Source organism: Echinococcus granulosus (assembly GCF_000524195.1).
Source record: "Echinococcus granulosus chromosome Unknown EG_S00011, whole genome shotgun sequence".
In the NCBI taxonomy this organism is placed as follows: Eukaryota; Metazoa; Platyhelminthes; class Cestoda; order Cyclophyllidea; family Taeniidae; genus Echinococcus; species Echinococcus granulosus.
Genome location: NW_020170391.1, coordinates 1,006,304 through 1,031,256, shown reverse-complemented (window position 1 = coordinate 1,031,256; position 24,953 = coordinate 1,006,304). Strand labels below are relative to the sequence as shown.

The 24,953-nt window shown below is 41.5% G+C and overlaps 1 protein-coding gene across 1 annotated transcript; it reads right to left on the bottom strand. All coding sequences in view use genetic code 11, as the record gives it.

Moving 5' to 3' along the window:
- Positions 1 to 414: 414 nt before the first annotated feature.
- Positions 415 to 24,378, bottom strand: EGR_02482 (hypothetical protein; the record flags this gene model as incomplete). Its single annotated transcript, XM_024491731.1, has 9 exons — positions 415 to 1,839; positions 1,962 to 2,321; positions 3,245 to 3,598; positions 4,736 to 5,212; positions 6,950 to 7,075; positions 8,291 to 8,439; positions 12,030 to 12,240; positions 16,164 to 16,254; positions 24,329 to 24,378. 9 exons carry the CDS (start codon positions 24,376 to 24,378, stop codon positions 415 to 417), a joined length of 3,243 nt encoding a protein of 1,080 aa, XP_024353882.1.
- Between the last annotated feature and the right edge of the window lie 575 nt (positions 24,379 to 24,953).

The following is a 24,953-nucleotide window of genomic DNA, read 5'->3' as shown; positions in this document are numbered from 1 at the left end:
GTCTCTGGCGAATGATGAGTTGTTTGCCGACAAACTAGAGGGGGGCACCCTGGTGTGTAAAGTTTTGCTACATCACTAATGACTGCTCAAATATGGGAACTCTTAGTTCTTACCATTTTAATTACCATCGCTCGGGCTAGGTGGTTTCTAATATGCGTCAGTTAACTATTTTACCCAACAGTCCGAATGAAAAGAACGTTTTGAATCACACGCGCCTCCATTTATGCTTTCGTATCGAGTAAAAAACACGTATGAACAAATGGGTGGAGTCGAGGGAAGGGGGACGATAATTTGTGGAATCGGACATTGAGCAGCAGTGCTTGGTGTCTGTAGGTGTGCTTGTGCACGTGCTTCTCGATGCGTAATCAGTTGGATCTATGCGTGCGAGCTAGTGAGGGGGGAAGATGACTAAGGTCACTTTTCGCCAGTTGCTCCCCTCTTCCCACCGTCAAAGATCGTCGCACCGGTGGCGGAAGAGGTGGCTGAAATGGAGGACGTGTACTCTAGCTCTGTGTCATCCGTAGCACCCGAGGCTGGGGACACTGTCGTCTCCGGACTGTCCGTCTCGTTGATGACACGGTCCCCGTCTCCACTCTGCTCCTCTGGTTGGAATGCATCTTCGGCTTTAGCCTCTACCACTGTATCCCTGCCCGTGGTAGAGGAGGAGGACGAGAAGATGAGCGGCGGTGAAGGCGTGAAGCTGAGGTCGTGACCACCCTCCTCAGGCACAGCCGACAGCGGTCCCCCGTCCGACGTATTGACCATATTCCGCGCAATCAATAGAGGTACTACCTTCGACGGTTCGAACCCCCTCATGGGTGGTTGAGCCTGCTGCGGTTGGCCTAGTGGTGGGTCCGTAGGCTGCGTCGGTGGCGGTGTGGGTGGCTTCGCAATATCCTGTGTGGTCAGAGGAGGTGGGCTAGAAGGCACATTTTCGCCAGAAGAAGAGGTGGGGTTGCTTATCTGTCTTTTCGGCACCGGCGACTTCTCATCTTTGTTACGTTTCCTTTTGGACTTTGCGCGCTTCTTCCAACTCTCTCCATTCCCGTCGACAGAGCGCTCAAGGACGCGTTTGTGAGCCATTTTGGCAGCCAAGTAGCGGTACTTTGCGGTCTCCAGATTAACCAGCGTTTGGCGCCGTTGCATCCCATCAGCCTCTGGCGGAGGAATTCCGTTATTAATCTGACGCCGGTTGCTACTAGGCGGCCGAAGAGTGGATGGTCTTGACGACTGTAGCTGTTGGTGGTAGACGGAGGTTGGGTGGTGATGGTCGTTGGGCAGAAAGACGGATGTAGTTTGAGTGGCGTGTTCGTTGCAGACGGCAGGAGTCGCGATGCTAGCGGGGCTGATACGCGAGAGGAAGTAGTTGGGTCCCTCGTAGCTCTCTGACTCGGCGAGACGACAACGCGAAGAAATAGCGCTAGCTGCTGCTGCTTTAATGGACGGTTTGGGACCGGACACACTAACGCGCTTGAGGTTAGGCACGGAGAGCTTCTTCTGGGTGCAGTGGATAGAGGAGAGTTTGTGCACTGGTGGTGCGACGTGGAGCTGCGCAGGGAACAGCTCGGCATCGTGCATGCTCGTTGTAGAGGTGGAGATGACGCCAGAGTGGAAGAAGCTGGCGCGGCGTGGCATCATGTACTCTATCTGCTGGAAAGACTGCGTAGAGAACTTACGATGGAGCACTTCGCTCAGCTGACGGTTAGACATGCGCACCGAGGCGAGGTTCTCGCGAGCATGGAAGTGATCTCCATCCTCGCACACCGCCAGGTTTGTATGACTTAGGAGATTCGAGAGGTAGATGGGGTTCTGGCGCCACAAGGCCTCAAACCGACGCGTCTAGAGCAGCGGCAAGAACAAAAAGGAAAATGAGTTTTAATAGTTACCTAAATGAATGAGGTCCGGACTGAAAAAAGGGGGGATCGAAGGAATATTGTTAAAAGTAGAGGTGGGAGACGAACCTCATCCTCATAGAGCATAGTAAAGGACTGAGAGAGGCAGACGGTGCAGTGGTAGCGGTAGAAGAGGAAGACGGGCATGGTAATAGCAATGAGGACCCAGCCGTAAGCAATCTCGTTGCGTACGGTGATATTGTAGAGGACATCTGCCTCCTTTAGCTGGAATGACTTTACCACCCATCCCGCGAGGTTGATGCCCAGCAGCACTGCAATCATTTGTCGGCTTGGCTTGATGCGTTGCTGGAAGTCCTCCTCGCTGCATCGACGGAAACAGTCCTGGATGAGGTAGGTCTGCAGAATCACCTCCACCAATTCCAACATGTTCAACGCCAGCCTGCCCATCAGCAAGTCCTTGTGCACTACCTACACCGATAAAAAAAAGAGGATATTATTGTTGAGTCATTCACATGTACACATACACGCATCACTCAAAAGAGAATAGTCATTTGGAAATTGAAACCACTAATGGCAATATTCTCTGAAAACATTCTGCAATGTAATCAAATCAAAATTAAATGAACCAAAGCTGTGCTTCTTCACGTCACAAGGAGTTGAGAACATCTCCAATCCAATGCTGAATGGTATCACAATAGTAAATACGAGAGAAAAAGTTTAGGAGCTCTTGCTATAGTGTCTAGTTCTGTTTTTGAATTTGCTTTAGCTTGGGATTTTACATGAGGGAGGCCAGAGAGTCCATTGTTACCCTTGGAATCAGCGACCATATCCCTGTCACATAGATTTGTAATTTCATCTCAGGCGTCATCTTGTGGGAGATTCCATCTCATCAAACTGAGACCACTAATGATTAACGCGGAAGTGCAACAACAGGAGGTCATGGGACATCAAGCTCAAATAGCCGTGACTGTCCCTTTTCCGTTTTATGGCCTTATGTTATATAGTGTAACAGAAAAGTATTCGGCCATCAAATTCCACAGGCCTTACAATGGTCAGTACCAAAGTGCACAAATTGAAAACAGTGAGGACGACACTAACTACATATCTGCCTTGCTATACTCAGACAGTGCATGGTGCGGGTGCTGTATACCAGATTACATCAAAAAATGGGGTTGTAACCATACTTTTTACACTCCTAATTATCGACACCAAAGCGCAATACAATGGGATTCGCCACTAGATGTGTAAAAGCGTATATCCCAAAATGGAACCATTGGTTTGCGGAAGAGGTCAAGCACTGTACTTCACGGGGGCTATAGAAAGGGATAACTGCAGATGAAAGAGACGAACTGCTGAAAGGGGGGTAAGTAGGGAGGGAAAAAGCGACGCACATCTGTGGTAACGCGGTTAAAGTAGCTGGTGAGAGCGACAGTGGCGACGAGGTAGTTGGCGGAGAAGAAGAAGGCGATGTAGAGGACGAACTCGTCAATAACACTTTGGCGTGAGGCGATGGTAAACTTGAGATGGCGAATCTTGAAGAAGGAGGCGAGGGTGACGAAAATGCCAATGCAATTAAGAAACATTTCCTCTGCAAAGAGGACAGCGCACTTCCAGGGTGTGATTTGCGAGGTCTTCGGTGTCACACCAGTGGCCACCGTCAGTGCGCTGATGGTCAGCACGATAAGTAGCGGTGCCCAATAGCCCGACTTGATGTTCATGCCGCAGTGCACCATTAGTACCTTCACCTTTACGGACAAGATAATGCAAATGAAACAATTAGAGTGCGATCCCCTCTCACTTCAACTTCTTACAAATAGGTTGATGATTAGAAATTCGTTACGGACTTTTTAATTTTGTGATAGAAAAGCTTTTCATTCATTTATATACTTGATTTCAGATAGATGAAATTCTAGAATTTATAGATAGATCCTATCAACAGAGTTCAGGCAGATAGATTGACCTCTCTCCCACCTCCAGAAACAAAACTGGTTAAGGTATCGAGTTTAACAATCACATAGGTAAGAATAATCTGTAATCCATCGTTACAGTACTTAGAGAAAATAACATCCCTCAGTCCTTCTTGAGATGTTTCGTCTAGGATTGATAGTTTATTTGCTTTTAATTTGTCACTATATACTTTGAGCATAAAAGAGTCATCGAAAACTCTATATGATTCACTATTAGTTTATTCGAAAATAATGCATCGTAGTTTGACTTTAAGTTGGTTGGTATCATTGATAAAAACTGCCGCTAAATCCAAATGAGTTTCACCAAATCAATTCTAGAGCATGTTCCAAAGAATGAATAAACATTAATAAAAACAATGGTAGAGAAGGTAAATATCGAGGAACAGTATGAAATGAGGAATCCAATTTTGAGCTTCAGCAAATCAGTTTAGTCTTTTACTGGGACAGGCTACAATTCTAAAAAGAACCATTTTAAAACTCACACACCTTTTTGGTCAAGTTAATCCTAATTTTAGTTCAATCAACCAACCTCCATTAGAAATACTCATAACTAGCTAAGTGTAATTTTCGTCATAGGTTTCCACTATGTTGCAAAATTTGCGATTTCAAACTAGTAAAAAGAAAACACATGCAGAAATAATGCCGCGTTGGGGACAGATGTCGTTCACAAAGTAAGGGGATGGGTATATTTCAAACAATTTATTACAAATTACAATTTATTTACAGCTTTCAAACGAGATGGGCCTAATAACATGCCTCAAATCCCACTCATTTGGAATTTAAGTCTTGGAAGGTACAACCGGAGCGCTCTAAATCCCACAATTGTGACTCATTTGGCCAATGGTGAAATAGGTATGAATTACAAGAGGTAACCGCATCAGCTGAACCCTTCTAGTGTCGTGATAAAAGACTTACCTTTTTGACACTTCTGGTGATTACACGTGGACACAAGTGACCGAGGTTACGCCTTTGATCTTTGATTCCCGGAGAAGATACCTCGAGATCGGAGATGCTCCCTGACTTACTGCTCACCTCACTTGTCTCCTGTCCCTCCTCCCTTTCCTTTCTCAAACAGCCTTGTCCTCGATTATGCACGCAGTCCGTCTCCTCCTCGTCATCTTCGTCTTCGTCCTCTTCCAGTTCGATGTAGCTGGGCTGTCCGATGCGCACGGTGATCTCGTAGATGAGTGCAGCGGAGAGGAGACAGTACTCGGAGACCGCGGGCAGGAGGTAAAATGAGACCGAAGAGCCCGACGAGTTGCCCTCCCTGTGATCGAGGTGCAGCGTTGTTTTCACCTTGTCCACCATAACGTCAGCCCACATGCAGAGGTTCGTGCTCAGCACATGGATGAAACAAGCCCCGAATATCTCATTATTGTGCAGGATCACAATCTGTTAAACAGGAGACGTGGCTTGTTCAATGCTTCATATCAAAACACGTATAGCCACCCTTGTCTGCAAAATAAGTGAAATAGCGGTGGTACTTCTTCTAAAGGGGACCAACATTAGATTTCAACACCCGTATTAATTTCTAATCAATTAAATTCAAATTTATATTTTAGCTAAAAACATGATGTGTGGGCTTGTAGTGTAAAATTTGACCTTTAGTTGCGGCTTAGCAAAATGATCCCTTTATTTTACTCGCGGCTGACAAGCGAACTCGAGTTTTTAAGCCAACCTTCACAACCAGTAGCAAATTGGAGGTTGTTATTTAAAAAGGATAAACTGTAATCTCTTCAAACATTTAAACTATCAAAGAAATAAACATCTGAAAGCTAAGATTCCCAATTTCGAGGGGCGTGAAGTTCCTTGAATGAACTATAAGCGAATAAAAGTTAGACTCGCCAATGCGGATAAACTTCATCAAGATAACGCCATAAGACTGAATGAAAAAGTGGAAACTGATCCTGACAAACGGAAGAGAAGCAAGGCAGATCGACGGTAATTAGTATATGAGTGCAAACCTTGTTGATAATGCGAATTTTGACTTACTTCTTTTTCTTAAAACTGTATTTTCTCTGGAGTTTTGACTCCTTATTACGTGGTCGCCATGTTTATTAGGTAAGTAATTCTCTTTATACAGATGGATACCACACTTTACTCTTGATTTCCTTTGTGGATAGGGCTCTTTCTACAAGCTCCAGTTTTGGAGAAGGCTCAATCGGCAACACTGTCAATTTCCTTAAACAAACGCTGGAGTGGATTCAGTCTTCTAACTGCGCATACATCAAGTTATGGTCGTAGTCCCCAGGTGTTTTACTCAATGCCAGTAAAGCAATGGTTCTATCATAGTTGCATTTATTGTTATTTTACTCTCAAGTTTTGGGGAGGAACCAGGACCACTGAATACCCACTTACGTAATCAAACACATTCGTTAGTAATCTTTTAAGTTCTGCTCTGTGAGTCAGCTTCTTCAATACTGCAAAATTGAAAAGAAACACTGCCGGCCTGCACTGTCCAGCACTAGAGTAGAGGGCACAAGACACACTAATTTGTGGAAAAAACACTGACTAGTTCGCTTTTTTTCCAAAATCATGAATTCCGAATTCGCACATGATTCAAAGTGCAGTAGACCAACCAACTGGATGTAGAAGGTGATCATTCTTCTTTATTAGCTGACACTCAGTTAACTTCAATTTTAATCAAGTTCCGAGTTCAAGTTTAGGCATAGAAAATCGTTTTTTTTTTTGATATCACTATCAAGCGGAAAGACACTTAGGTATCTAAAGTATTCGCTGTGATGCACTTAATTAACCTCAAATGATTGTTCATTCTCAAGTGTAGAACTTTATCATCAACTAAACCTACCTACCGATTGGTTACAACTGAAGTTACATGGCTAAATCAAGCAGAAAAAGAGGTTAGACTTAATGCACCAATTAAATGGAATGCAAATCGAGAGATCAGAGCACCTAGAGTATGTGTAAATTTTAAGCTAATCTAAGCACAAAACTCATTTTGAGGAATCTGGGACAAGAGATCACTTTATTTGATTAAAATAAGCCATCGAATTCTCTGTAATGCTACAGCCGATAGATATAGACGAGAGTTAACTATTACAGGCAATGTTCGCTATTTTGAAGTATTATGCACTCCAAACTATTGTCCTTATTGTATATTAGTCACACAACAGCGGGAGACTGTGGAGAAACCGACATTAGTGCCATCATGAGTTGACCGGCAATAAACTCATTGCGAGTGTGTACGCGACTCGTCTTGGAGCGGCACAGATGGACGGATTCACCTGTTATCCTCTAGCACGGTAGGAAATATCTTAATCCAGGTCTGAGCGAAAAGTTGTAAAATCTCGTGGACTTCTCATAGCGGCTTTTTGATAATGTAAACAGCAGACAGAATGTGACAGTGATATTTGTTAGTCAAAGTGTTATTATCAACAGGAATAATTACAGAATATTACCCCGTTCTTGAACCTGTAGTGTCTAACACTTACTAAGGAACCAATTTATTGACGGCAGGCTTCATTCTATTTATTGGCTCGGAACCATTTATCCGGGTTAATATTCTACTATGTAAACATCCAACAGGAAGAACACTCAAACTGGACAGTTTAAAACAAAACTTGAATTGACCATTGGCTTTAGATTACCAGTAGAAATCGTCTTAATCAAAATTAGTCTCGGAAGTTGAACCTACCGGGGAAATTGATTCAACATATGGTGAGTTGAATGAGGGCCACCGTTTAATTAGCAAATAATCCAAGACTAAAACCTTGAATCAAACTCCTCTTATGCGGTAGAGGATTATTTTGGAAAACTTTCAAATTCAAGGTAGACGTGCTTGCTATGTGAATACGAGTGAGAAAAGATGAGTACACGTTTGTAAAATAATAAGTGGATAAAGCCAGACGTAATACATTTTCCTCCCCAGCTGTACCATTAAACCCTTGCGAAAAGGGGAATTTGAGGCAAAAAACAGGCTGCTGGCTCTTGAGATTGCGATAATGGAAGGAAAACTGAAGAGATTAAAGGAATGTGATTACTATACTTAGTTCCATTTGTAGTGGAAAGATCCAAATCGACTTGGAATTGAAGTCCGAGTCAGATGAGACCTTCAGAATGCATAAGTACATATTGTGAAGCTTTAAATGCAAGAAGTGATTTTCAAAAAGACTTAAATGCATGAAGGAATTGAACCTTGGCATGACTTGAAACAAAGCTCACAACCATTTCCGTCCACACAGTTGCAAACGTGCACCTATACAAGCATGGATTAAAGCGACATGGATTGACGTCTACTCCTGCGTTTTGTCAGGCGATTCAATTCAGCACCACGTGAAGATCGAGATTTCAATTGTTCGACGTTGACGAGAGACTTGTGTTATGGAAGTGTAGTCGCAAAATGAGAGGCATACCAAAGTAACAATGTCATCAATTTGAGAGCCCTCAACCACTGTATTGATTTACCAATTCACCTTGCAATACCGGCGGAAAATGAAGAGATAGACTTACCCGGTGATAGATAAGGATAAACAGGGTTTGAGCGGTGAAGAAACTAATTTCAAAGGTAGATTTGAAAACCTCGGGCCAATGCATGGGCGGCTCCATTTGCATCTCGTGCAGCCGAATCGCGCTTTGTCCAATGCTCATTGCCGCGAAGACTGCAGAAGATGGGCAGGTGAGTGAGAGATGCTATGGACAGTTTTGGTACTTCTTTAAACTCCCCTCAATCGAAAAAGTGAATCACTTTACAAGCACATAAGCCCTCGAATTCACTAATATGCCGGTTGTACTGGATAAAAAATTTTTTTAGATGAAGTTATTTGGAGAATTAAGGCCAGGTTTTTGAGGTAGACATTTATTGTTGAAAGAAGTGCAAATAAAAGCAATACTAACAAGTAGCAAAGTACTGCTCTCAGGTAGGTCCTAAATGGGCAATTTTATTATATCTCCAGAAAAACAACTAATTTTTGCATTTTGAATGCCATTGGATGAACAATAGAGTTTTGGAAAAAAGTACACGACCAAGAACATGGAATAAAATGACTTTGCAGAGGGTGAAAGTAGAGGTACCATCAAGTTGTTATGATTAAATTAATCCCTAATTCTCATGGGATTTCTTGTCGGACAATAAAATTCGCAATATTTCTTGGTAACTTCACTTAAGCCAGGGTAGGCGTCGAAGAACGGCAAAGTAGTAATAAATCAGCTCTTAGTTATCTCTCAACAAGGCTGAAAAGCAATTTTTATTCGCAGTAAAATTCTAGCTTACGTGGCCAATGCTAGTTAATCATGTTAACCTTCGGCCAATCATTAAGTGAATTTTGGTGAAGATTTAGTCCATAAGTCTGTAACAGTCTCAGGTGGCTGTGCACAATCGAAAACAAAAAATAACTCTCCAAGAAAGAAGTCAACAGGCAAAACAAGGAAAACTGCACTGGCGTTCCCAGATTTACTTTCAAATAATCCATCTGCACAAACCCAAAGAGGTTTCAATCTGGTAGATATGCTTACATTCTTTTCACAGATCAGGAGTCATCGAGCAGATAATAACCTTGGGTCCTGTGGACCAAAACTACCACTTGTGAATGCTCATGCCTCCAGCATAGGTTACAGTTTGGATCAGAACCAAACACCTAGACTCCAAAATATTAGTATCAACCCCAGAATCAATGCAGCGTTCATATGGATCGACACCGGAGGACTATAACTTACGGTAAGAGACAGATGAAAACGGCCCTTGTTAACACCAACACTGCAAAGGAGTCTTGAAAATTGACAATGCCATGGAGTTTGCGTGAAAAATTACTTTCACCAAGCCCAAATTCATAGCTCTAACCAGAAATCATGGAATACAGTTGGGAGGTTGTGATTACAGTTTTCAGCATCTTGTTTTGTGCATCAGTTAGGCCTGTTCATGGGCGGAGGCCAAACTGATTTACCTTAGGTAACTAATGTCTCTCAAAAAAGGATAAAACCTACAACGGTACCAATTATGTATAATCCTAGGTAAAAGGTCGTTTCTGCATAATTACCGAGCTTTCAAGATATCATGGTTGTTCGCTAGCCGTCAACTTTCCCGCGTGAATACAGCAAGGTGGAAGGAAAAAACATTTCCTTGCAGTTCTCACAACTGCATGTACATTTAAGCAAAAGAAGGTACTTTACCTTATCTAACAAACTCAATGAATGCCAGTTAATCTTGAGAAAGATCGAATTTCCGACGGCTAAATGATTCATTTATTTTACGCAAATTGAAACGCTAGATAAGGGTCCATCATAACTGCAAACAACTGCTTAATTCATACAGAATTAGCTTCCTATTCAGTCAGTTTTTCCTACAGTAGAGCTCCAATCGGCTACTACTAAAAACAGCAGACGAAAAATTTACTAATACAAAGTGCAACGGTATACGCCACTTTAGAATGAGTCCTTTCTCCATGAAGGATGTTACAAATGAAGGGGATTTGAAGGTCGAAAATTTGCACAAGACTAGAATCTCGGGACTAGAAGGGGGAGCTCTATTTTAAGAGCCATAATCTAATTCCGACTTCTACCAAGGACATCTGATAGTTGAACTTTTACTGAAGTGCAGATTGTTGTAAATAGTGATCTAGAGATCCACAAAATGATGGCAATCAAATGCGTTTCTGTCGACTCTACTGTTACGATGATGATATCAGCAGTTCAAGTAGCAAGCTACTATCTCCTAAAACAAGGATAGGGGAGGGGGGTGATTGGAGTGACATTTTGAACATTGGTATTGGGTGAAAACAGTTCGGTAAATTATCCTGCTAAAGGTTAACAATAACAACAGCAATAGTAATGCCTATCGATCAATTTTTCGTTTAATTGACATTTACATTCGATTTCAGTGCATATAAGAACCTTTTTCCATTAATCCTATATTATAGATACCAATAGGATGCATTATTTTCTCTGCCTGCATTGTACACAAGAGCGTTTGATAAATGAAGTGGCATTTGGACTTGCTAGGGGACTCGGGGTCATATGACTAATTCAGTGCCAAAGTCACACGCAGGGGTTTAATGAAAACAGCAATTTGTGGCAGTTGCATTAATTTTATAGCAATTTTGGGCCTCCAAATAATCAACGAAAATGCATAATAGCAATGGGTTTTTTTAAATGCTGCTACAGGTCTGACAAGAGCCTGAATATATCCAAATCCGCATTGTTAAAAGCTTCATCTTCAAGAGGACGAGCCCACCCACTTTAGGCTTCCTGAGTTAACACAAATGTGGCATCTAAAAGTAGAAATCGAGTGCATTTTTAAAATCCAACCCAACTTCTTCGCTTATAAAGCGCAGGTCTCTATTAAGCGTATACAAGAGTAGTAAATATCACAAAAACAAGAAAAAAAATAGTGGGTCAGACGGTCTAGTTGACCCAATGGATGCCTTGAAGAGAGTTCGAAAGTAGAGCCTAGTTTATTAGAGGAACAAAAAGCATGCACATTTTGAATAAGTGAATGGATAGCAGTTGTTTATTTCATCTGGTAGAGCGCTAAAGAGAGGAAGAATAAATGGGTCGGATTGTCGAAGCAAAAAATTTACCGCAAATTTTTGCTCGGTCAACTTGGTTTGTAGCCAGTTGTGCATTTCTTAATTTAACTTGGAATATGGAATTACGACTGCATGTCTTATTAGAACGCGGCGATGAGAAACCCCGAGAGGACCGTTTTTGGGCAAAACACCAAGCATTTAGAGTGGAAACGATGTTGAGATCGTTCGACGTTGTGATCATCCCTTCGTAACATCCTAGTAAGGTCTCTGCCTTTAGAGTCCAAGACCCTAGCCACCAATCTTTCTGCACAGTCATGAACTAATCCAAAGAAACATTTTATCCATTCTTCCCTTTGTTTTTTGTCCATCTATTCTGGAAGAGGGCATCAAATCCAGATCACGCATTTTTTCCCTATCATATTCTTATTAGCTTATTTATTGGCTAATTCATCCCTTTCTGATACGCATGGGCATCCATCCAGTTCAGTTACATGATAAAGCTCAACGGCTGCCCTTAAACCACTTTCAGATCTGAATCGTGAAGTGACTATTTCTCTATGCTCTGTGATGGCATAGATGCTAAAATTAACAGCAATTTCGAGAGTGATGATGATCTCATAAAAGTCAGCAGACGGCAATTGCAGCGCTTAGGACCAAGACTCTCAAAAGCCGCGTCTAACTGTCCATAGGCTTATACACATCTTTAGTGTGCGAGGGGCAGAACGTACGTGCAAGACCGAGGCGAAGGTAGAGGTTGACGGGTTCACCGCAACGCGAGTACTTGACTATGAAGGAGACGGGTCCAGAGATACGCTGAGCGGCCTCAAAGGTCTCATCGCGCTTCACCGCGAAGTAGACGGTGACACCGAACATGACACAAGCACTGGTCGCGTACAGTGCCCCCAACAGCATGTCGTGTACCACCGCAGTTAGACTGTCCTGTTCAAGCAAGACCACGTTATCGAAAACATCGTATCTATACTTGTCCCCTACTGCCACTACTGCTACTCTCAGCAAGCTACTCCAGTCAGGGGTTAGGACCCCAGAGTACAATTATGAGTTGATTTGTAAAAATAATGTTGAATTTTAATTCACTGCACAACGCATTCAGTCCGTTGAACCAGACATAATTGGCGTACTGTCTACGGTCATAAATCCCATTACTTTTTGTCATTATTCCATTGCGACTCACCTGTGTAATGTGAGCATGGGTTGCGGAATTTAGCACCTTCGACCCACAGTGTGCCTTAGTTTGAGGGATCCTACCTTATATGTATAACTTTCCCTCGCAATGCCTCTCTGTGAGCCATGGCAACTTTTTCTTCGTTTCTTCAGTCAACTTAAAACCGTGATCACGAAGCGGAAACTTTAATTAAGTAGGCAAAATGAGAATTACATAGACGAGTACAGATAATGCACCCTATTTCAGTGGATGCAAAGAAAACTCAAAACAAGACTTTGTGATCCATTACACTACGCTGGAGGCAAAAATATTACTTTTTTTTCCTCAACTCACGCCTCGCAACATCGTTACAACGATAACAGAAGGCAACCAGGATTATTAAATCAAAACTATTAAACCTAAAATGAATTTAATCACTAACCAAAACTACCAGTAACGTGAAGACTCACTAAAAGTCGCACCGACACGAAAAATGCCTGAACGGCAAGGCAAACCAAGTCGGCAACACTTAATACAGGAACACAAATTGCGACTATAACATCAAATCATGTTAGCAATTTGTTTATTTAATTTTAATCAACAATTACTATACAATGACAAATATTTTCCAATTGGGAAGTAATTGAATAAATCACTAAATAGTGGTACGGTAGTACTTAAATTGTACGCATACTTTTAACAGATTAGGTGGTCTAAGCACATCCAATGAACTTTTAAGTACCAAAAGTTTGGCGAGTTAAAGTGAGTGAGTTTCTATAATCCGAAAAAGAGCAATTACCGACGTAGGTAATGCTCACGAAAGCCAAAGAAATAAAAGGCTGACTGCACATTCATTACAGCGCATTACGTACTAAGTAAATATTCACAACTTGACGGTTTCGTGGTCAAAGTTCAAGTGTCTGCAAGCACACTGTACTGTCCAACGCTGACATATCTCGTTTCGATGTTAAGATATTTTAAGAGATCGGCCACGAAATTCCTACGACTCAAAGATACCGTCAACGTTTTGTGATACTGCGAACTCAAATCAGCTCTAACAGCTCAAGATCACAAATAATAAGTTTAGAATCCCAGGCGTGTGAGAGGTTAATTAATTAGTAGCAAGTGGATATGGCTAGAGGTGCTATTAATTGGTGCATGTGGTGCTCGTTCGGAATCCAAAAGATCAATACCTCGGAAAAATAACAGCTTAAGCCCGATATGGAGAGTAAAAACTTGGAATAGTGAGAGGCGATGGCCACGCTGGAGTGTGTAATTACTAGGTGTTTATAGGAAAATTTCCCATCTTTCAATTGGTCATTTGATTGCTAACACTACCTCCAAAACAGTAGTATTAAGAAATGTAACTTAAAATGGCAAAAAAGTGAACCAAAGGCCAAATCACTTCATTTGACACATGTACAGGTAGAACCATAAGACAAAGATTGTGTCGCAAATTTAGCAACTCTTCAACAATTTAATTACATTAATAAGCATGGTAACGTTGTATTTCCTTCCAGCTATCTAAAAGCACTTGAATTGACGTTACTATATATACCTTGAATGTCTGGAATGCGAGCGCAGAGCGTTTTTGCGTTACCTCCATACGCATTGGAATTCAAAGGAAAATTTTAAAAATTATGCTCCAAATGCAGGCAGTCACGTCCCAAGCAGAATCATGACCTCGAAGAGATCGCTGTGATGCCATCGTCTTGAATCGAATAGGACGCTGTGCACTCAATTTAAATGTTAATCTTCCTAAAAATCAGGTCAGATTATTACCGTGACTGAAAATTTGATGGCAAAACGAGTGAGCCTTCCTTTGTCAGGCTAATCAAGCCTGGCATACACCCAACTACTTCACAATTTCCAGGAAGCTCACTTACCCGACGAAATTAATAGGTGTTATTATCCATGCATAAACTGTCTAATTGGACCTACACAGTTCTTTGGCAGGTAGTGTTGTTGTAGCTCTGGTATAACAAAGCCAAAGTACCTCTTGTGATTTCAAAATCAATTAACCACTCAACGGTCGTAATTTTTAGGTACTTATTAATCCTTTAGGCTCAAAATTAACTAGCAAAGTGAAGTTAAACAAGTGGGTTAATTGAATCAGACCAGGAGAATGGAGAATAATAAGCCAAAATGGCTCCACCAATACAATATTCCATTGCCCGTGCGGTCGAAGGACAAAACGCTTTTTTTTGAATGCTTTTGAAGTCAATGAGTCAAAAATATTAACGATCTGCTAAGAAAAAATTAGGTGGTGAGGATATGGCCGAAAAGACGATTGGCAATAAGCAGAATTGCACCCATGGACAGGCAGTTACCAAGTCTAGAATCATACGCAGCTATTAATGTGCAAAAAGGTCCGCATCTGACTCGCTGGATAGACGAGTGCGGTTGAGGCCATCATCCGTCTGCTGAGCATTGCTGCATCTCTGTCACCCAAAATTTCTTTCACCTTCGTTATGGCTAAAGAGGCATTCTTTCGAGAGCGGGAGGAGGTGTAATGTTGCACCATCTTCGATATAAATTTATTAGTGAATTCAAATTTAATGTACGTTTTGACTTGGGTTGCCTAGTGAGTCAACTTACGATTTACTAGATATGACGTAGTAAAACTACACTTTCAAAGCTGTCAGGACAAATTTGCCATTGTGTGCCAAAACAATCGTTCCATCCTGAATGTCCGACTCCCGACTGTATGAAAAATAAGGACCTTTACACATAAATCATATTACACTTGTTACGGAATTCTACCGATTAATCCACGAGTGTTTCATGTCAACATGACATGTTAGCTTTCTTTTTTATCAAAAAAGGTAAAAAAGCAAAATAATTCTTTTCGCTCCTCAATCTCGATGCCAGTACTTGTTACCGCTAGCTTATGTGCGCAATAATAATCATTGCGCCAGAGGCCAGTGATAAAATAAAAGGAAAACCAAAAAGTACAGATGAACTAACAATTCGAGCTTGCTACCTTGGAGATGTTAACTCCCCAGCTAATATGCATTTGCGGCTCCTCAGCAAGGCTACTCACAGGGTCTTTCGGTTGGATTAATCCCATGAGAAGACGAGTAGCGCTGTTGTTAAAAATATCTTGTTAAATGCATTATCTACTGCTCAATTAAAAGGCGCATAGATGGTGCTGGAGATGATTACAAAATCTTATTGCATCAATTCGTGATCAACCGAATTCTGTCAAATCAAAGGGGTCTTCGGTTTACAAAATAGGCCAAACCAATGCACGCATATCGACACTGGGCAGACCATAATGGAGGAGGTACTTTTGCACAGTGATGGTGCAAGAGCGTTTGAAGGCTGTACACTGTTTTGTGTGCCACTTCCATCACTTATACATTTCATATGCTTATATAGGTTTCTGAAGCATCGATGGTGGATGGTAGGGATGGTAGGCACATAAAAATCACTCTTCCCACTGCTGGTTTATCAGTACTTCTGCCGCTTTCCTTCCAGCCCAATATGAAACCACAGGGTGTAAATTTGAAAAGTTCTACGCCTAATGCCAAAATCCTGGCTCGGTAGTGAGCGGGTCATGCCAGCTGGCAAATCCAGTATCCGAAATACGGGTTACTTTGTGGATCTACAATTCGATTAGTTAGAGCTAAAAAAATTAGGAAAAAAAAAGTCTACCCTGTGAACCAGAGAGAGGACATGAAGGAAGGAGGTTGCATACCTTCTCATCCATCGCCTGCACGGCAACTGCAATGCTGGCCGAGGCCATGAGAGAAAGGTAGAGGATGCAAAACGACCTCCGGTCATTTGTTCTAGAGGTAAAAAATGGAAAAAAACAACAAGAACAATAATGCCAGGCCGCTAAGCGACTGATGTGCACCCTTGTGCTCTGGAACATACCATAAATATAACAACAGCACTACTCTATTTTAACGCTTTCAAAAGATATTAGTTAAAAGTATTGCCTTTACTTTGATGACCCCTCTAAATGATTTTTGCAGCCGCTTAGTCTTGGAACTCAGGATCGTTGGAGGAGTTGGACACATCTTTCGACCCAAACCAACGGAGTAACCTAGTCTCTGGATGATAAGACAACCACATCTGATGGGGGAAATTACTAGAAATTTCATTTATCTGTAAATTACGTGAATTCAATTTTATTTTATGCACTTTCAATCAAGTTGTAATACACTGCAACTTGAAGCACACAAGGAAGTTTATGCATAATCCGAACTCAAACCCCTTCTATCGATAATGTCCCTTCAAAGACACGACGACTTTAATAATCTTAGTACCAGGGCAAATGTTCACCAGTGCGTAAAAATACGTTCACCTAAAACCATCGCTTTAGATTCCCACCTTTCCCCTTCAAAGTGGCGGTGGCAGAGGGAAAAGGAGGCAACAATAAGACAAACGACTTAGGCTGCCAATCACTAGCAGTGATTTGGTAGTTCGACTGAATTTTTAGCTACGCAACCCTCCAGCCAGTACTGGTTATACTTTTTATTCGACGGCATAGCCGGAGGGAATGATCATAGCCCCAGGCTCTTCTCTACTTATGCAATGCATCTTCGCTCATACTGATTTGGCTTATTGAGACTTTAAGGGAGATTCAGAGTGCTGAAAACTCACGTGTCATGCCTAATCTCATGTGATAACGGTGTGCTAAAAATTGATTCTGGAGGATCCCAATAAAGAAACTTAAATTTTCTGAAGAAAGCACAGTCTTGTGTGGATTACCCGTTTCTCAAAAAGTTCCTTCTTAGAAGGCCCAATGCGTAACTTTATTGCATCTGTTAAGTTGAAATAGATATTCAGAGGCACTACTATTCCAGCTAAAAGCTTGGTTTCGTTCTCTTTAACCTACGATCCAAAATCCTAATGTAACCATGCCCTTAGAGAGAAACTGACGAAAATAAGTGACTTTCGATCAGACAGCAGACAAGAGAGTTGACAAAAAGTACAGAAATCTCTGCTACCTGCCTGATTGTAAATGATTTGTTACATGAGTCTGCTTAAGTGACTGCGAAAGGCTTGGAGCAAAAACACCACTATTCAAGGATATTAAAAATAGCGGTTGCATTAGGTGATTGAATAAAGTGCTTACAAGCTGGAAAACAGTGACAATTCATTTGTCAGGTACCACTTTTCAATATAGTGTGACGAATTACTTTTCACATAGTAAGTGGATGGTAAAATCGTTTCAAAATGCGCTCTCTTGGCCGACTAATAAACTACTGCACAAATGAGGACATATCACAGAACATGCAGTACAGCTAGATTCTGAGCCATGAAGCTAAGAAAGAATGCATTTTTTCCAATCGACAAAATTGATTTTGAGGTGGTCAATCGAGATGTTAAGACGAGGGACTACATGGATTAAGAAGAAGCAGTCTGTAGGAGCATCTACCAGATTTGGAGCAGTTTCCACAATCCGATTGAAGTCTTTCAATGATGAAAGATCACTCACCAATCATGGTTGAACTTGAGTGAAGTACCAGAGCATAAAAGGTTTGGACCACTTAGATATAACTGCCATACATCCCTCAACCTTTGCACCTTCTTAAATGACTCTCGGGATAGAACTGTGCCTCTTGAACTTTGCACCAGGTCAGAGTAGCCAAAGATAAGATATTGGAAGTGAATCAAACAGTATTTTCAGGCAACAGTCTTAATAAATCCTCCTGTATAGGCACGGACTGCAATTTTTGATACCACTGATAATCAAGCCAATGTATAATACACGACAAATGTGAAGACTACGAATCTCTGTCAACAAATAAATGAATAATCAAGGGTTTTGAGCGGATGCGCAATGCACCTACATAGCTCTGGGGCATCCTCACCACCTACCTTAACCAGTGAAGGTCGTATGGTGATATCAGCGCCTAAACTAACAACTTTTGCAATAAGTCCTATTACCGTGAAGGAATGTTCTTTCGAAATGAAATAGCGGGCGCTGTTCAAAAATGTCTTATCCGGATACAAAAAAGGTTTTTAGAGAATCCAGCTTTGCGGAGCAGAGGTCCCACACCAAGGTGTTGAATAATCATCACATCGTTATTTATTAGCGACAAAAATAAGGACTGCAGTCAGAGACAGAGCTAGTTATGGTAGTTAACACCACCATGCAAATTAATAGATGCGGTTTTCTGGACAAGACAGACAATGCCATTGGTAGTTTTTTTTTCCCCAACTGGCGGCAGTTTTCATTCTCCTATCAAAAGGACAAAACAGAACATACAATTGTTGATATGTGACATTGAAATGCAGCAGCCTACCGCCTCCAAGCGTTCCCCCTTCACCCCCTTCATCCCCCATCTCTAAAAATCCGCCGTTCGGCCCAAAACAAATCATCCACACGTTGGTAGTGGTCACACTTACAACGGGTCACTGCATTTCGCCGACCTCGCCAAGTGGTATATGACAACGATGAACCTGCATTACAAAATTACACGTTCCTGGTAAAACGTGGGTTTCGAAACAATTGGAAATTCTGGTCAAACGCAATTAAAAATTATTTCACCCAATTAAGCAGTCAAACCACATAGGTGAAGAGGAGAATCAACAGAAAAAGTCGGATAAAATCTACGAATCACCGTAGGATTGTATCGCAGCCACAAAGTATGGTCAAAAGAAACGGTGCTACACACACGTGTTATACAGAAGAGACAGCCAGCATACCGAGGGTTTCTGATCTTTCGCTCGTACTCATCTCTAAAAAAGAGAACAGTTGGTATCAGCACATATTCAACCGGAGAGCTTCTAAGTAACCAACTAAAACCCCGTCAAACGAGAGGACAGCCAGGGCAAGAAGGGTGCGTGCGCAGAGTAAATGTTTATGATATAAGATTGCTCTCCAAACAGCAATTGCTGATGGTTAGGAGCCACACGAGTGTAGATACTACTTGCATTCCAAATCCTGCCGCTTCTCAAAACGGAAAGGATGGAGAACTAAAGCAAAATATGAATGAATTTGATGATTGTGGGGGTGAGCCTCAGTTATGCATGCGCTCAACTAAGGATGGACGAGAATTGGCAGATAATTGTACTAACAAGTTATTGCCCAGGCAACGATGATAAGCAGGAGTGCTAATAATCGCGAATGATAGAACGGGTTTCCATTCTGCATAAAAGCATAAAGTACCAGATTAACGAAGCATGATGGAATACGTGGTGCTGAACGAGGAGTCAATACGACAATGCCTGAATTTTTTGTCCTTCAAACATCCGTTCTGGTAACTACGGTGTACTGGTTTACAATCAATGCACGCACAAAACGATAATGGGTAAAGGACAAAGGATAAAGTACACACATCAATAAAGTGTTTGAGAGTTTTTAAAGTTTGGGCTAGATTAACAACACGCGCATACCTGTAACACGGAGTTTAAACGGTAATGGTAAAATTAATTCTGAAAATTCACTGAAATTTTTGGTGATTTTATAAAGTAAATTAGACTTTAAGATCTAAAAATTCATATTGTAGGTCCTTTCGCTCATGAACAATGATTTACGCCACTCATTTGCAAATAAAAAATGAACTTAAAACATCTACTGAACTCTGAGCAATCGTGCTGCGACGGTTAAAAGTTCTAATGGCTATGAAAAGGGAAATCCATCGTGACAAGGCGCTAGGATCGTAAATTTGCAGCCATTCCACAACTAGCTGCGTTGACAAGCAGATACTGAAACTTCAGCATCACTTAATTATGCCAGATTAACTGGCGGTTGCAGCTATGGTGATGGCGTGAAAGATGTGCTGGCATGTGAGAAGTTTTACGATTCACGGACCTTCTCAACCCACCATAGGTCCCATCACAGAAAAAACTTCTGGGACTTCAAATTCGTACACAAAAAAAACAACATTGACCTTTCCGGGTCAACCCGTTGGCAAAACGTAGGCGCGATTTATCGTACACGAAGAAAAAGATGCCGGCTTCCCCCATGGATGACGGCAAAGAAAAGGTTACGGCAAAGAGAATTCAGTGTTTGATGTGATTGTGCATGTAAATGAAAGCACTTAGTGAAGTTTCATACGTATATCCACCACCGGAAATCCGAGCAAAAAAGGACGAAAACAGTTGCGTGACCTTGAGTGGCCAATTTAAAAATGCAGAATACATTTGAAGCGACGTAAAACGATGAGATATTTCGCATGCGCCCAGAGACAGTGCGTCTTTTTGTAATTAAGGTAATGAAGACAAATGATTTTTGCTTAAATAGATTTAAGACAAACCCGTCAAAAAGATGAGAGATTCAAAAGCCCATAGGGAAAGCATAGCTACCGCCACAGGAGAGAGAGTCTGGTGCGCACACACGTCCCGTGGTTGTGGTGTTAAACTGCTCAGCCCAGATAAGCGACAAATTGATGGCGCCATGTTTTGACGCGTTTGCACCGGTTTATCGATTTTACCCAAGGGCGATAGCGCCATACTGCGATGAGTCAGCAATGTTCCACTTCACAAAGTAAAAAATTTGTTCGAATCACAGTGATTCGAAGAGTTGACGCTTACTGCTAACAAAATACGCAAACAGGTGGCGTGCTAAAGCAGACTTCCTATTTTATGATAACTTAATCCACATCAAAATCACCATGAGCTCCCTAGACTGGTTTAAAAAGTAATAATTTAAAGGAAATTTGGAACTTTATTAAGTGGAAAATTACCAATAAAGTAGCACTGCCATTCTAGAGGTCACTAAATAATCATTTGGTAAGAGACGAGGGCTAATAAAATCTAAAACGTGATTAGTTTGGAAATATGAATGTAGACATATGATCGTTTCACAGTCAACCATGAATACAGCAGTTCGGGGTCAAAAGATAGACAACTTTACTGGGCTGTTAAACGCAACAAACGTAGACTCCAGAAAATAATAAAAAAACTCCACCATTCCCCCAATCCACATCGGTAAGGTGGAAGGTTGCAAAAGTGAGATTAGCAGATCCACAAGATAAGGCGGGATGTAGTAAACTAGAGAGGGTTTTATAAAACGTGTATCCACGGGGGCCACACTCAGAATTCTTTTACTTTAGAATTTGGTTCATTTTAAAGAAAAAATTGTCGGGGGGTGAAAGAAGGTAACGCAATCCCGCCTTCTATCACTATTATCCTTTCTCTAAGAAGGAATCTAGTTTTTAGCAGAAAATATACCTTAAAATGAAATTATGTAAAGTAAGATGTGGAGGCATAGTGACCCTATCTATGCCCCTTTCAAATAAGGATGCCTGGAGATGGATCAAATACAAGGAGAATTTGCGGATAAAAAATAAGCCTCAGACACAAAATCCTTGCTTTTGCAGGCACAAGGCAGTGCAATTTGCTTAAAGTAACTTTCCCTTTCCATTAAGCCACCACAGTAGGGCCACCCTTGCAACTTAGAATAAACCCAGTTATTTTGCAATTCAGACCGACCTCAAATAAAACGGAAGTTTAATCAGGACCAGTAACACAAAATGAAGATGTGAAGACAATAGTGGTGAGCTGGTTTAAACAGACACCGGGCCCTCTTACAGAAGCACTGATTAAAGAAACATGAATTGGGGGATACAGGCTACCTTGAGCACTGTAAATCGACACGAATGCTCGTATAAACAACTTTAAAAGCCCTGAAAGTGCAGGTCTAAATCCTAGCCCCGTTTAGCTGAGCCACTTTCTCACAAGGACGGAAAAACAGACTCTAATAAAATATCAAATCAGACATCATTTGTTCACACACCACAATATTACGCCATACTTTGCAAAAGTTAAACCTGAGAATAAACCAAAAAATACTTCTTTTCGATCTGAGCTCACAAATGTACCCTCATTCGGAGTAAACACGGTGGTCTGGAAAAGTCCAACATTTTGTGTCATCACAAAACTTTTAAAAGAGGTGTTAGTTGTGCCGATGACATTACGACAAACCACATCCACAGCGGAAGTTTGTCCATTATGTGGCTCACGAAACACTGAAGAACAATTGGGTGAAGCACTACGACGTGAGATAAGGCTGACTTTGACGGATTGCCTCGTGCTGCATTCACTTCCCGTAGTTTACTGGCCCGAGTCCGGTCTACTTACTGGACAGATGGTGGCCTGGACTACACGCAAGAATATCGCGCCACCGTTGAAGGCACCGATAGAAAAAGCGCAAGCTACCCGAGTTTCAAACACTGTAATGAGTCAAACAATTGCGAAGAGTAAAATATCTTAGCTATGTCACTGTGAAAATGCAAGAAATGTTGTAATGATTCTGTTTCGTTTCGATGTATTTCACAGTTGTCGATTTCGCAGAATCTGGTGGTAGGCTAAAAACGCGAATTTCATTCATAAAAATTTAGTAAGTTCAAATAAATTTTGATGAACTGCAGTAGGTGTGGTCCTTGTATGACTCGTTTTTCTACTATTACAGGGAGAATCTTTAAGCACCATTTCAGAATGTGGAAACGTATACAAAATCCTTGTTTTTTGCACATAAACACTCATTATAGAAGAGAAGATAATAAAAGTAATCATACATATAAAACCACTCATATTTATGGGGAAAAACGTGATCAATCGTTTAAGTTTTTGCATCTAAAGGTGAAACCAAACGCAAAGATGTCCCGACATTTCAAAGACTGAGAAATGGTGATTGATGATGCTCCGAATGAAATTGCATGTTGCTTGAATAACGCGTTAATTCATTCAAACAGGGAGGAAAAGTTCTAGAATATGATGCTTCGGAGTGGGTTCTTGTTTGCGCACCACTTGTCACCAAAACTGCCAAAGTGCTGGATGTGCGTGATACACGGATTTAAAAAGGGGAGAAGGAGCTTACCTCCTGCATTACGGATACACTTATAATACTTGATGCTCTACGCCAAGTCCTGCGATTAAATTGGGAAGGGGTTTTTATTAAGAAACCATGAACACCATAAGTCATTGTATCTTTGACAGTTCAGGGTGCTGAGAAATGTAACCGTTAGAGCAGACAAAAAAAGTGAACTTTTCAAAAAAGATACAAGTGTAGAGAAATAGCTATATCCTCGTGATTGGATTAAAATAGTATGTCATAATATGGCTACCGAAACTTGAATGAGTACAAAGTGCTCTTACGGCACCTAAGAGAGCTCGACCAAAAAACCCTGAAGGCGCCGGTGATCCAAATCAGACCAAAAAAGTGGTTTCCGTTTATTAATTTCGACTGTATCAGCTAATTCCTACAGCAAGTTCCATCACAAATCACGTTTTGAATTTATCAAATGACATTTGTGTCTAAATTCTCCATCGATATGATGGAGCAGGTAAGGAAAACGTGGTGTCTCAAACTAAATAGCCATAGAGATGGTGATCAGTTTCACTAGGATGGTATGAATTAACGTGACGAAATACTCAGGTAGTTTACCAAAAATTGAACCATTTGTTGGGGTATAATTTATCCTGTTTGTCCTTCAAATACCCCATGAACGCCGTGGGTTGAAGCAATAAGGCACGGCTTTTGTAAACAGTCCGGTTTCTTTCCGAAAAATTGTCTCACCTCACACATGGTCTGCACCAATAGCTTAAATAGCCAAATTAGTATCAGTGATTGCAAATAGCACTCGCACACCTTTTTACGTAACGAGACAAACATGGAAAAGACCAATTATACTGTTTGAAAAAGATAAATGTGGCTCGTAGGACTAGCAAAACCAGAAACTTGGAATGTAGAAGAGGAGCAGGTGCAACACAGCATTGCAGCGAACCCGGACAAAGAAAGTGCATTAGTCACTCGGATGAATCACGACGGCGTACGTCCATGCACGCCCAGCCATGCTAATCCATTTCTACATCCACTAGGTGTTGAACAGTCTATTTTTTGCTCAAGACGCATTAAAATAAGACAAATTATGAAAAGGGGTGCACCAGGGATTATAATATTACCGGTTTTTCTTGGGAGCCATGGATATGGGCTTGTTGTTCTCCTCATCCATGAGGGGTTAGTGTTGGCACGGTAGGTTGATAGAGTAGATGAAAATATTTAGATGTAAATCCGGATTGAGGAAGGTGTAAGAAGAGTATGGCGACTTAAGTGGCTGAGGTGCTTAAATTTGGAGATATCAGATGGTTAAGTCCAGGGCTTGGAAGGCACTCGATGGTTGTATCGTGATGATTGGCGGATCCAGAGAGTAGGCACCACCAACCTCTCAGAGGCCTTGATTAGCATCAAACAGATAAGAAGGCAGGCCAAAGTACGTAGGCGGCACTGCACCCGCACATTGAACAGTCAATGCTTACACCTGTGCCGATGGAGTCCACCGCTTCAATTGGTAGACTGATTCCGCTCTCTATTTTCTCATTCGCTACTTTGCAGCCAATGGTAGGCTGAAAATGTCAGCCTAACCAATAACGCCTCATCCACCCTGCATTAGTTAAAAGTATGTCTGGTGCATGTGCAAGCCTGTCCTTCTGACCTCCTGCCTTTGCCTGCCTGCGTTCAGCGTATTAGTGATTAACCCTTGGAGGTTTACTTTCTGGGATGGTAATACATCCATGAATAAAGCATCGC